This window comes from Calypte anna, chromosome 5A (assembly GCF_003957555.1).
Source record: "Calypte anna isolate BGI_N300 chromosome 5A, bCalAnn1_v1.p, whole genome shotgun sequence".
In the NCBI taxonomy this organism is placed as follows: Eukaryota; Metazoa; Chordata; class Aves; order Apodiformes; family Trochilidae; genus Calypte; species Calypte anna.
The window spans coordinates 19,138,960-19,155,050 of NC_044251.1; the positions used below are offsets into that span (position 1 = coordinate 19,138,960).

Here is a 16,091-nt window from a genome sequence, read left to right on the forward strand (position 1 = left end):
AAATACTATGAAACATGAGGGTAAGGAGAATGAATAGAGCTGCTTTGGGGGTTTTATTACATTTTTTTCTCCAAGAGTCTCTAAAGTGAAATATTGACCTATCTTCGATCACTGCAGTACCCTCCAGAGTCATCCTTGTAATGGAATGTATGTACTAAGCAGTAACGAGAGGTAGTAAGCAAGGAAGTTTGGGTCAGGGAGTAACAGAGGATGTAAGGAAAGTTACTGTAATGATTATAAACTGATTAATCATTTTCAACAGTATGGCAGATGATTGTGACTGAAATGTAGGACTTAAACCTTTTTTTTTACTTCAGTTTCTGTCTAGCTTTTTAATTGTTTTTAAGTGAACATGTCACAATTAAAACAATAATTTTCCCTCTTACTCTGAATCGCTTATTACTTGATTAACACCTTTCTCTACTGTTACCAGAGTTTAGGTGAAACCCAAAAAGTAGAGAAGAATGGCTATGAACACATTACTTTTAGTTGTCTCTAGATAACTTCTCACTAACAGGTAATATTTCCTTCCAAGTCATGTTGTAATCATGATGAAGAATTTCATACCTCAGACAGAGGTTGCATTACGGATCCCAACAGTGTTAGGAAACAATAGATTTCATTTTTTTGTCTGAAAGAGCTGTGCTGGGTTGTGTTCAGGACTGGAGTGAACAACAGCCCTCTCTGTGAGTTTATCTCCAGTTTCTGCAGTTTTGAGAAAAAGTATTTTCTCAATCTACAAGCTTGTTTTTCAGCCTTATTGCTTGAGGTCCTGTTCAGAATCAAAATGTTAGGACTTTAACTGAATCCCAGTCTGCCAAACTATTCTTGAAAGTCTCACTGTGAAAATGAAAGCATCCAGTGCCAGCCTCCCAGAGAAACAGCAAAATCCTTGTTAATCCCTTGTGCTAAGTAGTCATATCAGCCTGCTTACTACTTTATGTCCAGCCAGCAGCTGTGTGTCTTGTTACATGTTCTCTTTATGTCATGTGTGTTGTTTTCTATGGTATCCAGACACTTCTCAGCAGTAGTCATGCATTTATCCGTTTTGTTTGTTTTGGCAGGCAGACCCATCACTTTGCTTTCAGAGGTTGTCATAACATTCTTCTATCTTTGTGTTTTTCTTAATTTTTTTTTTTTTGCTTAGGGTGTCTGTTCAAATGAGGGATAGAATCACCAAGAAACTTTGAATTGGATGAGGGCAATGTTGGTTCCTGCACATGTCAAAAGCAGCTGCTTTTAGGTTTAAGCATTTCTGCTTTTCAGTAGCTATCTGAAGGCTTATAGGAGATTGTTAATACAAAGCTGCATGGTCAATCACCTTGAGAGGTATGCATGGATTGGGGTGGCTAGTCACACAGAGCCTGTAAAACACTTCAGGGAAGCTTAAAAATTTTGTTTAAAAGTTAATTTTTTGTTAAAATGTTATTACAGAGGCAATCACTTGATGTTCAAGCACTACTTAATATTTGAAAAATCATATTTGTGTACCAAAATCATACAGACATTTCTCTGTGATGCTGAAGCTGAGCAATAGATTATTTCTAAATGTGGGAGGATGTTTCAGTTTTTCAGAACTTTTGTTTACTTGCTTAAAAATGTCTTTTTGGGGTGTCTGTCTTCTATGTAAGATTCATTTTAATCTTGTGCAAAGCTGATTAGTTTCTTAATTTTTTAATATTTTGGTTCCATCTTTCAATGCATGTAAGAGAATTTGAATATATGTCTGAAATGCAAATTTTATATATTTCCTCTTACCTTGATCATTGTATTCGTGAGAAAGAAGCTGATTTCACTGTAGCATTTGAAGACGCATAGTTACTCCATTTTCACTTATTCCCAAACTGTGAAATCACAGATACTAGTGTTGCTTTCAAATATCTCTAGTGTCAAAGTTTCCTAAAAAAGGATGTTACTTCCACAGAGAAAGAGAGAATATTACTGATTCAGGTCACTTATTCAGAAAGTGTTCCTTATCCCTGACATATCTGCAGAGCTTTGTGCTTTCACTGCCATAGTTAGCTGTTGTAGTTTGTTGTGATCTCTGGTTTACAGTAACTTTTATTAGACATTCAGAGCAGTTTTGGGAGAACACATTGTGCAACAAAAAAATGAAAAACTGCCACCTAAGCAACTGATAGCTCAATTAAGAATATAGTATTTATCAGGACAAACAGATCTCATGAACTACGAGTAACACTTGCAGTACCATTATTTCAGTATCTGAATGAGATTAAAGAACTGTGGCATCTGTACAGTGATCCATGATACTGTTCTTTCAATTAATGGGATGATATTTGAAAACAGACCAGAACTATCTTGTAATTTTGTGAAGTAAATGCCAACGTAGCGTTTAGTCAGTAGTCTTGTTTGCATATGATTTTAAGAAAATCCATTGAAAAACAGTTCATTAGAATGACAGATTTTTTACCAAATTTTGTTTTCTTGTCAACTCTTACTGGTTACATTCAATTAAACAAGGTTACTCTTTCTACAAACGTTACCTCTGTCAGCAGCCCAGTGCCTTTCGTGTATCTGAGAATCAGATTGCTAATTTCTAGATCTTGTTGGAGGATCAGGCTGTGAATGTGTCTTTTTAAAATTTCTCCTTTCAGACCTTCACTACCTATTCCATTCTACTACATCTATTTTTAAAGTTTTTAACACTGCAGATTATTAACTGGGGATGGGGAAAGGCTTTAGACAAAAGCAATTATCAGCTATCTGTCATGGTGTGTTGTGTCAGATGTTTGACAAGCTGTCTCCTGGCAATGGGCCATCTGGTTGTAATGGAACTGACTGCTCTTCTGAGGAGCCAGCAAACCATGTGGTCACGGGAAGCAATAGCTCCATATCATTTGGTCAGTTCGGTAAAGGAAATGTTTTGGGTGTAGTAATCACAATTCTGACATGGTCTTCTTTGTTGATTAAGCTTCTCAAACTCTCTGTACTACAATTTCTCATCCCATAAAACAATCAAAGTCTATTTACTAACTTCATTTAAGCACTGGGAAAAGTGATTAGTCACTGTTTTTTAAGAGTTATTACATCACCAAATGCTTGTATAATTAAAGAAGAATGGACCTCAGAGAGGCCAAGGTGACAATTGAGAATTGGAGTATGTGTACATTTTGTCATGCAGTAGAAAGGAGGAAAGATGCTGCATTTGAAGGAGCAAGAGACTAAAGAAACTGGAGTGGGAAGACTTGTGTTCCTCCTTTCAAAAAAGATGAAGGAGAAATACAACAAAAAAAGCAAAATAGCTATTAAAAGAATAAAGTTCATGGCTTTCTGAAGTTTGTGCTCCTTTTATTAAGAGTACATAATAGTGTATAGTCCTTTTATAATCTCCCTCAGAGATATTCAGGAATTGTCTAGACACTGTCCTGGGAGACTGGCTTAAGGTAATCCTGCTTGAGCAGGATGATTGGGAAAGATAATCTCCCCAGGTGCCTTCCAACATCAGCCATTCTGTGACTCTGTGATTATATGTCCATATAGGAAATCATATGTACAGAATTGAAAATTCTTCAAGAATAAAATGTGACTTTTTTGAGCCCATGAGACGAAGAGGTGGCTGGCTACTGAGGAATCTGTCCCTATCTAATTGAAGACAAAATATCGGTGGTATGTTAGGTTGACTGAAGTAGTTGAATCTATAATATTGCAGCTCTGTGTGCTAACAAATAAGGCAGTAGTTAGCACTGGAGTTTAAAATGACCAAAGCTACCTTGCAAAATACTGTGTAAATTAGTACATGCAAGTACTAATACTAAAGTATTAAAGTACTAAAGTACTAAAACAGATACTAATATCATAGCAAAATAAAATCAGAACAGTATTTTAATATTCAGCTGCTCTCACTGGCTTCTTTGTGACCTTTCTTGCAGTATTGCTTACTACTCAACCAGGGTAGAAATTATTTTAGGTAGACAGTAGGGTACTTCAGTCCTGCTTCTCATGTAAGTAGTATACTAATACATGCTCTGCTTTAATGGCAGATTCATTCCAAGATCTCTTTGGTATTGTTTAACTTTATTCTTTAAGTATTTTTAAAGATGTTGAGGTTATTTACCCTAAATTATTTTCTATACCGAAGTTTTTACTTTCAAATAGCATCTCTTTAATCTGTATGCTGGAATTGCTACCATGGATTGAGAGTAACACTGATCTTAGTGTAAGTATTACAGTATTTACAGACCTTTATTCAGGGATTTAGAAATTAACTAATAAAGATTTAAATTTTTAATAGTTTTGTTATTGCTTTTAAAAGAGAATTTTGATTGTAACGATCTTTACATCTTATGGTAAAATTTAATTAGTATTTCCATTTACTGAATTATTTGGGAATATTGGTAATTTGCCTTTGGAAATAACACACTGACACATGAACTAAATGAAGTTCATTGCAATGTGCCAGTTTGTAGTGTTTCCACATCTCTGCAATGGAGCGTGTGTGTGAGCAAGGGTACTGACATTGCCTGCTTCTCATCAGCTTACTTGCTTAGTTTATATATTATTTATTAGATTTATAGGCCTGAAATTAAAAAATTGAATTAATAATGTGACTTCCATGTAAAACAGGAGTCACTTAGGAAAAAAACACTCTAGCTTAGTTGAATGTGCTTTTACTTAATTTCAGACCCAGTACAACCTCATGAATAGATGTTTTACTCCAGGTTACTGGGTTTATATTCTGATAAGAAATTACTATAATGAATGGATCAGAGGTGAGGTAAGATTGGTAACTTATATGCAATGGACACAGGCAGCTGTGCAGGTGACCCGGTTACATGGCTTCAGCAGCTCCTCTTAAGTTTCCTCCTCCAGATCAGGGGTCTGTCAGCAGCCCCCCACTAGCAGAGCTGAAATAGTGCAGTGGCACAGCAAGCTCAGGAACCCTGCTCAAATGACCTGTGAATCACACACAGCTCAAGAACATCACGTTTTCCTTTCTCTTCTCCTTTTTATAATGAGTGTCATTGATTAGGAAAGTCTGTGTGTGCTGAGCTCTTTGAGAAGTAGATCAAGGCTGTCTTGATCCTTGAAATGTCATCACTGAAAGACAGTATAAAAATATATAGAGTTGGGGGGATGAGTACCACAGGGCTACTCAGTGCTGTTGAATAGCTGCACATGTAAGAATTATTAGCATGAAGCGTGGAAACAGTTAAAATTTATTGTCTGAATGTCATTAATATCTTCCTCTTTCAATTGTTCAAATGAAGTGAAAGCTGATTTTGCTGCATTTTGAAGTGTTCAGAAATAGACAGGGAAAGGGACGGTAGGATTAAACCAAATCATGTATACAGCCTATTTTCTGCCCTAATGTCAAAGGTTCCAACTGGCTAACAGCTACAAGGAAAACAAAAAAACATTTCATTTGCATTTTGATGCATTTCTTCTTATTGCTCCTGATAGACCAAGACACCATTGCACTGCTATAAAAATAAAGGTGTTTACATTAAAGTGTTTCTCTTACTAATAGAATATAATTTTCCAAGGATTCATGTTTCTGAAGCCTAAGCTCTACAAAAGCACTTCTCTTTCCTGAAATCCCAGTAGTTCTAAGCTGCTGGGCATTGTATAAATAATCATTTAAACACATTTGTCTATGGTTTGCCAGAACTTTGAAGCAAAGTATTTTCTTTCAGAGATTAGAAAGACTTAATTCAAAATTGTAATCTAATGGAAAAATCCTTCTAGTGATTATGTAGAAACTAATTCTTTATTTCTTTAAAATTATTATTTTAGGGGAAAAAAAAAAAAGGATAACATGTATTTATATAAATATAAGTGCTTCCAAACATCTGCAGTTCAAAGTACATAATTCACAGTGACACCAAAGGTTGGTTTGTGTTTTGACTGGATGACATTGGTATTATTTTTGTCTGCAAAGGAAAGAGTTGTGCAGCATCCAAGTGGCGCAAGATGTTTGCCTCTCCAGAAATCATGATGAATTTGGGACAAGGGGCAGACTGTTCAAAAATAAAAAAAAAAAAAAAAGGAGAGGGGGGGAGAAGAGCTGCTCAACTAAGAACACTTGCATTTCATTTGACATCTTTGAACAGAGTTACTCTGAAGTTCAGATCATTATAAACTAAGTAAGAGAAAGTGAACAAGATAATAAACTAAGAGAAGAATCAGCTGAATTGTTTTTACTTGCTTCACCTGGTTGTTTATTGTATTCAGGTTTCTGTAGATGATGACTTTCAAACTGACAGGTGAAAAAGTAGCCATGTTTCTTTATCTATTTCAGGTTGTCTAGAATGTTTTCTGTCATGTTTTTCATAGTGTCTAGAATAATTATCTGTACTCCAGTTGTTTGTTGCAGTGAGTATGTTTTAACTAATTTTGAAATGTATCTGCAGTTCATCACTTCCAAAAGTAGTATGCTTTGTAGCAGTAGGATCTTGGTATCACATAAGCTCATCTTTTAATGGTATTTGTGCACTTTCCATCAAGACAGTGTCATTTACTTTGATGATGAGAATTTTGCTTGAAATGCATAAAGAAAAATGTGCATGTTGGAAAATAGTTCATCTGCCTTTCAAATAGACACCAACTTTCCCATAATTTGGAGTACATAAGCATTTCCCCTATTTAATAAGTAGGAAAGAGGTTATTTTTCTTTCTCACTGCTTCAGTAATTAAGATCCCAGTTCAGCAAGGACTTCAGTGCATAAAAGTCCACAGACTGGGGTAGAATTCTAACTGTTTAAAGTGAAGGCTGTGATATGCAATCATATATATAATTGTGAATCAGCTGACCCATGGTATGTGACTACACACTCACTTTGAATTGTGATCTGACTTGAACAAAAATATTTTACCTTAAATTTAATAATGGAATGAAGCTCTGTGAGACTGTGTGTTCAAGATCTGTATTTCAACTACAGTGACTGTATCAGAATGACTCAATGGGATCAGATCAGACCAAAGCTCAACTTACCACATCACCCTGACCCCACTCAGCCAATAGTCTAGGCTTCAGGAAGAGTACCAGAAGAGGGCAAGCACACTGCAGTGCCTCCATCTACATACAGCCCTTCTTTTCAGCAGTCTCATCAGTGCTGATTCTTAAGATTATAAGCATTGCAGGTTTTCACAAGGATTCTACATGAACAAATATATTTTCATGTAATACTGTCTCTTGTGTGTTCCAATTGGATGAGACAGTCAAATGTAATTCAGAATTCAGGAGAGAAATTTGTGCAGTATTTGGCCTCAGCTTAGTCCCAGTACATTTGTTGCATTAGACTTTGCCCCTCATATCTGTATTAGCAGAGACAAATCAATTCCTTCTTTTTCCTAGCATATAAATGGCATAATGAGTTGAATCCTTTTTTTTTTTTTCCTAGCATATTGCCATAAGTTCAGGAGGTTTTAGTTTGGATTTCTTTTAATGTGAAATTATGGAAATCATTGTATGCTCATAAAACCTAATACAGCTGTAAAAGGATTAAATAGCCACCAAGACTGCATTTGTTGTAAGGAAGTGTTTATTGTTTTCTGTTATATTCAGGTTTAGATGTTGCTTTCTCAGCCAAGGGGTGTATATTTTCTCTGGTTGTAACAAATAAGGTGCCTGACAGTACCATCTTGTTCAGTGAGATGAGAGCAACGGACCCTGGTGTAGCCAAACATTTATTTCTCTTTGAAAGCACATGAGCAATCTGATCGACCTGAGTAGCTCAGAGCTAAATAGACTTCTGCATGAGATCTCTGGGGATGGGTGTTGTCTTCATATAAACAAACTGGATGGAGACCAGAGGACTGGGGGAAGGGGAATGCTCTACTCACTATTAATCCTTTACTGTATTCCATCTTTGTCCCTTGTAATGTTATTTCTCAGTGGCTTGCAGATTTTTCTTCACTCTTTTATAGCACTCATACCTTCTACTTCCATAACACCTCACTGAAGAATCATATTAAGTAACAATCAAAGAATAATTCATCCATCTGTGGAGACATGGCAGGCACCATAACATCATGTTAACGTTATAGGTACAAGTTGAAGAAAATGCTGAAAAACTGACAGCATGTTAAAGATGATCTGTTTATACAAGTGCTAAAGTTGTGTTTGATATGGTAATGCAGCCTCATTTTCCAGTGAAGGATAAACACTATTAAGTGGTTATGGCATTGATTTTTCTATTTTCTGAAATAATTAATTGTAAACCATCTTTTCTTCTTTTGTGGACCTGGAAGTAGGACCACCTTTTAACAGTTTATTTCTGGGCAAGTCTCAGGGACTTTACTCACTGATATTATCCTGATCCACTTCTTGACCTCTCCATCAGTGTCCTCTTAAGCAGGTGCTCCATTTTGCAGTCTGTCTGGATTTTCCCTGTGATGTTCTCAACCCTTCCACCTGTATAGTCACTGAAAGGGATCAGCACTTGCTGCAGGTTGTACTAGTGCCTCTCACAAACATCTTTATTCTGTTGAATCAGGTTAGCTGATGGTCACTGAAAAAGGCTCACCAGTAGTCTAGCAGTTTAAATTACAAGATAGAAGAGAAGGAGAGGTATGCTTGCTTTCTATCCTTTCTTTCCTCTCTGAAACTCCTCTTAGCTTTTTTGTATACTAACTGCTTTGCTTTTCATTTTGTGTCTTAGCTGATTGTGATGTTATGTGCTTGGTACAGGAGTATTTGTTTGGAAAGACTGAGTGCACTTAGGACACAGCCAGGCTGAGCTGTGGAAATAGATGTTAAAGCAAAGATTGAGTGCCTGTGGCTGGGAATGGATGATATTGAGGGAAAACTGCACAGTTGGGTGCTGAGAGTTGCTCAAGGAACACTAGGAGTAACCTTAAAGAGGCTCACAATCTGACAACTATGTTATCACCTGTATAAGTCTAGCTGAGGTAGGAGACTTTTTGAGCGAAATACAGTTGGAGAGGACAGCAAACATGAGGGTTTGAAAGAAACAAGAAAACCTTTTTCTGATTGTTTGGGTTGTTGGGGTTTTTTTGTATCTTCAGTATTGCTTTTGTGACTACAGAACTCTGAATGCACTCATTACATACAGTGAAGCTAATTCTTGGTGAATTGTTTATGTGGAACTTTTTTGTTTATGTGGAACTGTAAAAATTAAAGTTTACCCTTTGCAAGTCTTTAATGCCCTTTACTTAGCAAACTCTTTAGCATTCTGATCGAATCATATGCTCTTTGACATCCATCTACACTGCTCTTATAGTACTCAAAGTATCTGAGGTAAGGAGCAGTTTTCTCAGTTAATAGCCTGTCTTTCATAAAGTGTTAAATTCATGGGAACTTCCATTTAGGTGCACAATTACAGCTCAGATCAGATGTTTAGGTAGCCTGTGTTACACAAAATGTTTTCTCTGTTTTAAGAGGTTTCTGTTTACTGGTTTCCAATGTATGAATTTTCACAAGTTTGGGATTGGACATCCTTATTTAAAATCTGTTAAATGAAACACTTCCTGTAGCTTTAAGCTTTCTTAATAGGATACATCCAACATTTCCTTTTGCTAGTACTGAATTGGACGATGTCTTCTCTTCACTGTGCTCCAAAAAGTATGTTTATGTATGTTTTTAGAAGGAAATCCAGTTTCTGACTTGCAGCTGTTGGCATTTTAGAGCCCTGGAGTGAACCAATAAAAACACATGTTCTTTTAAAGTACATCTATTTTTACTGGACCTTGCTAAGAACCAATGACACAGAATTCAAAAAATGTTGGCTCAAGTGAGTAGAAGGGCTACATTGTTTTAAATTCTATTTTTTAAAGACTTTTCTTTACAACAGGATTACACAGAAATGTCCTGTGCTTTTGTTCTTGTGAAAAATAATTGCCTTTAGAGTACTGTTTTAATATTTTAAAGCTAGGTCAGCTATCAAACTATTTCAGAGTATAAAATTTTAGAGAGATGTATACAATGTTGCCATTTAAGAGCATTATTATAATACTTTCACAAACAGGATAATTAAAGATTTTACTTCCTATGTATCTAGGAATTGATTGATAATTCAGAACATCTGTTGATCCATTGTATCCAGCATATTTAGGCATTTGTGTGCAAAGATTAAATTAGATCACCGTTCCTTTCTATACAACTGTCAACATGGATTCCAGCAGTATACTGCCTGAATACAGCTGTTGGGGTTTTTGTCAGATATTGATATCCTTAACAGAAATTAAATTAAAGATTAACTTAAAAATACTACTGAGATTGATGTGAATGTACTCATATGAAGCATGGCTTGAAAGGGAGGACCATCCATTTTATATTACTCATGCTGCATCTTTATTGTCCATGCTCTATATGCTTCATGATACTTGAGTCCCACTGCTGCTATTTATTTCACTGTCCTCTCTTCACTGGACTTGACAGTGGATGAAGGCTGCACCCATCCCCTTATGTGTGCAACCTGCCCTGTACAAAATGTTTTTCTGTATGGTAGGTTTTACTTTTGGAGCATTGTCATGTCTCTTTTGGAATCAAGAGAATAGCATTTATATAAATTCATGTTTAAAAGGCAGATTGAAATTTTGATCTTTCTAATAATATTTACTGTAAAAACCCTGTGCTGTTGTCAAACTGACAATTCCAGAGCAATGTTTTTAAGAACATTGGCAAAGCAGAAAAGTGAGCCGTCTGCCCATCTTAGAGGATGCAATGTATGCCAGAAGTAGTAGATTGATTTTACTTTTTTAAATGGAGTTTAGATCACATTTGCTAGAGAAAAAAAATTGCTTCAAGAGAAAAAACCTCCCAAATCTGTGTTTAGTTCTTGCATAGTTTTATTAGCACCTTCATGTCTGCAGACACATGATTTTCATACTGGAGATGGAAAAAGAATTGCAGCTGTGGTTCTGTGATTTGTGATGTTGTGTGTATAGGAGACAAACATAGGTATTAAATGTCTCAAATCTGTGAAATATTTGCAACCAACATTTTTTTCTGTTTTCCTATTTTATGGGAAAGTATCTTATTGTCTTTTTCTTGCAATAAAAATCAGACTGCATTAAGAAACTTTACAACAGACACTAAGAGAATGCAGTAGGCCAGACAGATTTGATGCCTTTAAAATAAGTAATCCAATTAGAAATAAACCCAGATTTCTGTCAGAAATAATAAAATGCAACAAGAGATGTGTGAATTGAAATTTTTAATAGTACTATTGCATACCTTCAATTATTTAAAACTTATTAAATACAGGGCTGAATCGTTTTGTTTTATATCCTATGTTGGATTCCTGATGCTCAGTATGGTGTTCAGGACTTATTTGCTGCTTAAGTGTAGGTACTGGTATGTCTTTAAAATATCTGTCTTCAGATCTTTTTGTACTCCTTGTTTTACTTGGACCTCAGTTATAGTATTTGCAGTCCTATAGCTCTCTGTGTTTCCAGGTCTTTCATTTGAGACAGCAGCGCTTACATGGGTAGTATATCACTCCTTTCTTAATAATATTCTCAAAAAGTATTTAAAATAATTTTTGTCATTTAATTATCTGTCGTTCTAATGGAGTCTTATCAGCTTTTGATTTTGGTGGTGATATATTGTTTTAAAATTTTCCTGCTAATATTGTTGTTTTCTCTGGTTCTAACAGTTGTTCTCCTGTGTTTTCCTGATGCTTCATCTTTTTGGCTTTCCTTTTTTTTTTTTCTGTAAAGCATTTTTTTTCATATGACCATGCCTTGTCTGCTGACAACCAATTACTCTTTCAGATCAGGGTAACTGGGCAAGACCTGTTACAGATACCATAAAAAAACAATGAAACATAATTTAACTCACATGCTGCAGACCTTTAATCTTAAAAAAATATGTTTGGCTGACAGCAGAAGTATACATGTGTATGCACACAGTAGCAAATGTTAAATTTTTCATTCTTTGTCATTAAGTTAAATATTTAAACAAAACAATCTTACAGCTACTTTCAAGATGTGATGTGTGTTGGGGAAATTAGAGTAATCCTTAGTGTGAAAAATACAAGTAAAAAAAAAATACATATGTATTTCCCAATAAAAGGCTGAGTCCTGGATTTGAGAGGAGGGTCTGTCATTTGCTTGCTGTTCTTCCTTTATGTCCATTTACTCAATACACAAAAGCTGAAACCTAGGCTTATGTTGACATACTCAAAGCAGAAATGCAACTCAACATTTTTAAGATTTTTATTTATATCATTCTTCAAAATGTCATTATCTGGTACTAAACTTAGTTTTTTATGGCATACAATTGGACCAGGAAGAAACTGAATAATCATAGAATGATGTACCTTTTAAAAATGTAGTTCTGGCACTGGTCTGGGATTGCAACTTGCTTTTGTCTGATGCTTTCACTATTGCAGAAATGGTGATGGGCTTATTTACGTTAATTCATTTGACTTGTTGAAAAAAATATGCCCACACTCCTCTACTTAATGGGATTCTTTCCTCGTTGCAGTGCAAACGGCTGGAGCAGGAGCTTCATCATCTGAAAGAGCAGAACCAGACTTCAGCAAACAACACGAGACATCTGACTGCTGAAAACAATCAAGAACGTGCTCTGAAGGTAAATCTCCATTTCTTCTTGCAGGCAAATTAAGGTTGTAAGCCCCTGGTGCCAGCTTTCTGGGCTGCATATATCAGTTGTGTACATTTCAGCAGAAGTGAGCTATGGTGTTTGCCAACAACCCCTTCTTTAAACACAGATACAGCACCCTTCTGTTACGGTTTTATTTTATTTTGTGTATGAAAACAAGAAAAAAAATAACATCCACCAAATTATTGGTGTGGTAATTAATGCTAAATTCTTGCAGTCCGTCCTTACAATATTATATTTTATAACATGAAGAAAACTGCAACTATTTGCCTCAGGGTACCTTTGCAAAACTAATATTTTAAAGCATGGCTGTTTGATCTGCTCCCAGCAGTGTGTGCTATATTAATAACATTGTTGACCTATACTACTAGTGACCACGTAGTTGATACTACTGTTTGCAAAAGGGTAGCTAGTTGAAATTGGGAGGAGGAATAATAAGTCCTGTCAATAAGAATAAAAATGAGCAGAGAGACGGGAGAGGGTCAGAGAAAGGACAGTGTAAAGTGACAGTTATTGCTGCTTTGAGAAAGGGAAATTGTAACATCAGAGGAACTGATAGCTACATAATCAGCAATGCAGTCTCACCGCTAGACAGAATAAGAGACTGTGCCAGGTAAGATGTGCAAGCATTGTGCACACCTATTCAACCCCTGTATTCCTAAAAATCTCCTATATGGGTAGTGGAGAGACAATGTACATACAGAAGTTACCCTGGTACTCTGTTGGAATTTAAAAACTGTCTTTGACTTAGGCAGTAAAATTCAAATGTAACTCATACATAGGCAGATTTTCCTTTGCCTTCTTTTCCATTTTTTTTTCATATATTCAGGAAACATAACTGTTCATGCAACAACTTGACAGATGCAAAGCATAGGAATTAAGGTAAATCCTTCTGTAGTTTGACATTTCTCAGTTAAAAAAAAAATAGAATGAATAAACAGAGAGAGGCTGTGTGCCATACAAAGGCTGTATGTTCCATGGATTTATAATTGCCATCAGAATCTGCGGTGATTACAAAATCAAGTGTGCAGTACTGGAGACAATCCCTCCTCAAATTACTAGAAATGGAGGCCCTAAATATTCCGGGCTGTTTCTGTCCACAACAATAGTAGTGTTTTGAATCTGTTATCATTAAAAGCTAGTGCTTGCTGAACATGCTGCTAACTGAATGTAGCATTGTTTTTCAATAATTACATACTGACTTGTTTTTTCTGTGTCACTGAAGATATTATGCACAGAGTTAGAAAACATAAATAGTTTATTGAAAGTACACTTTTTATATTTAATATTACCTGACATAGTGCTTACAGAATAATTATATTTTCAGTTCAAGAAGTGGCTTAATGGTCCAGAGTGTTACTAGGATTTCATTCTAAGCCTGATATTGCTATCCCAGCACCTAATCTTTAAAGAATTTAATTTCTGACTGTCACACACTTTTTGTGACTTTTCAGAGTTAGAGGTTAATTGGTCATAGTATTTTACAGATGAGGCTGGGGATGAAGAAAGGAATGCTTTTTAATTTTTTATAAAGTTCAACTTTTAAAATATTGTACCTGTGTGGAGATACTTTTTAAAAGACTGATGGATCAGGTTGAATTCTTGACCTTGGAAATTTTAAAATGCTCCTGTGAAAAAAACGGTGATAATATTTTAGTTTTAATATACAGAATATTGACACTCATCCTGACATAAGCACTCATGTAAATGAAAAGCTCATCACCCCTTTTTAGCATAGCTACAGCCTAGAAAATATAGACTGTCTGGTAAGAATGAAACTTGTGTCAGTGACAAAATGGCTTTGACCAGCTGGCTGTTGGTCCATCAGGGAGCTTTGATGCTGATGGCAGAAGGAGTGCCCTGGCCAGCCAGGGCCAGAGCCCTCTGACGGGTAGCAGCACGGTGGGGTCTTGGCACACCCCTCCCCTGTGAAACCTGCTTGTCTTTAGCTGCCACCTCCTGCTCAGTAGCTGTCATTAGTGCTGCACACAGGGAGCATCTACAGACCCATGAATCCCTTCCTGTCTCCTCTCCGCTGCAGATTGCCCTCTGATCATCTGACCATTTTCAGAGAAATAGAGCAGGCCATTTGTCTCTGTGGTGCACAGTTTAATATCAACACAAGTATTTTTATTTTCACCATATTCCAGAGAACTATATTTACTTTAACTAGCTCAACATGCAAACTGGGAACTGAGCAATGTACTATTTATTCAGATGCAAACACCTGTCCTGCAGAAGGAGTCCAGGTATTCCTTCTGTGTCTAGTAAGTTTCTGTTAAGAAAGTTTGTTTTTTGAAACCTTTATTTTCCCCGACTCTTAAAAACTTAATTAATATTGTCTGATTTATTTTGACAAAAGATGTATCCTGGTGATAGATGGCAGATGAGGAATTTGATCTGCTACAGATTTTCTTCATTAAGTAACAGAAGCATAAACATCAGATGCTGTACAGGGTGCATGCAATCTTTACTGCATAAAAATACAGTAATCAGGATTAATTAGATTAAGGATGGAATAAAAGTTTGTGATGAAAGATGAGATTATTACCTCTATGGGGTCCTGAAATACACTAACCAACAGAACCCAACAGGTATTGTTTTATTCTTACTCTTAAAGTAATCTCACAATAGAGCTACTCAGAAGGAAAAAAAGTCTAACACCAGTCCTCAATAAATCTATTTTATTGCTCTGATGGTATGTTCTAATAGATAAACTGGAAGCATCCAGCTTTGGGTTTAATTCTATTAGCTCACAGGGCTACTGCCACCTCTGTAAGGCAGGAGCAGCCCATAGATTCCTGAGCGAGGCAAAGCAGCAGAGACAGATTGTAATTATGGGAGAGGTAAGGTATCAGTAAAGTGGCCAGATCCAGGATCTGGATGTCACAAAGGTGATGTAAACACTCTGGCATGCTTTTGTTTTTACACTTTCAGATGCTATGTCACACCTGAGGATCGAGTGAAAAGTAAAACGTATGACACCCAAGGCATGCTCTATAGATCTATACTGTGCCATTTAATTACTGTGCAGGATAACACCTGCATGTCTTTGCTAAGATAGCTCTTCTTGATTAATCCCTGTCATATGTATTAGGAGTATGTGTTTTAAAATTTCCATATGAAATGTGTTTATTTCATAGAACATTCCTTACAGTGTTTTTGGCCATTCTATTTCACGATGCCGAACCGGTACTCCTAATATTTGTAATATTCTTATTAGCAATAAGGTATTGCATTAATTGAACAAAAATAGCATTTTCAAACCTACCCTCCAGGCAATGCCCAGATCTGCACAGAGGTCATTCAGAGAAGCATGTGGGCCCCTATTTCCATAGTTAAAGTAAAATAATCCTCTTCTTTGTGAAACCATTTTTAAAAAATCTCTAATAATATTTCAGATTGAATTATAGCTAAATCTTTTTGGGATAATTGCTTCCTAAGGGCCTATACATTTGCGCTCTTAGTACATTTTCATAAAATAAGATCTGCTGAGTGCTTTGCAGTTCTAATGTGTCAGGGTCTATACATAAGATTATTC

General features: G+C 36.0%; 1 protein-coding gene across 1 annotated transcript in view; it reads left to right on the plus strand.

The window, feature by feature from the left end:
* Positions 1–16,091, plus strand: part of MIPOL1 (mirror-image polydactyly 1) — a 146,222-nt gene that overhangs the window by 45,026 nt on the left and 85,105 nt on the right. The window contains exon 9 of the mRNA XM_008505275.2: positions 12,413–12,520. Within this exon, the coding sequence (XP_008503497.2) occupies positions 12,413–12,520 (108 nt within the window). The remainder of the gene's footprint in view (positions 1–12,412; positions 12,521–16,091) is intronic.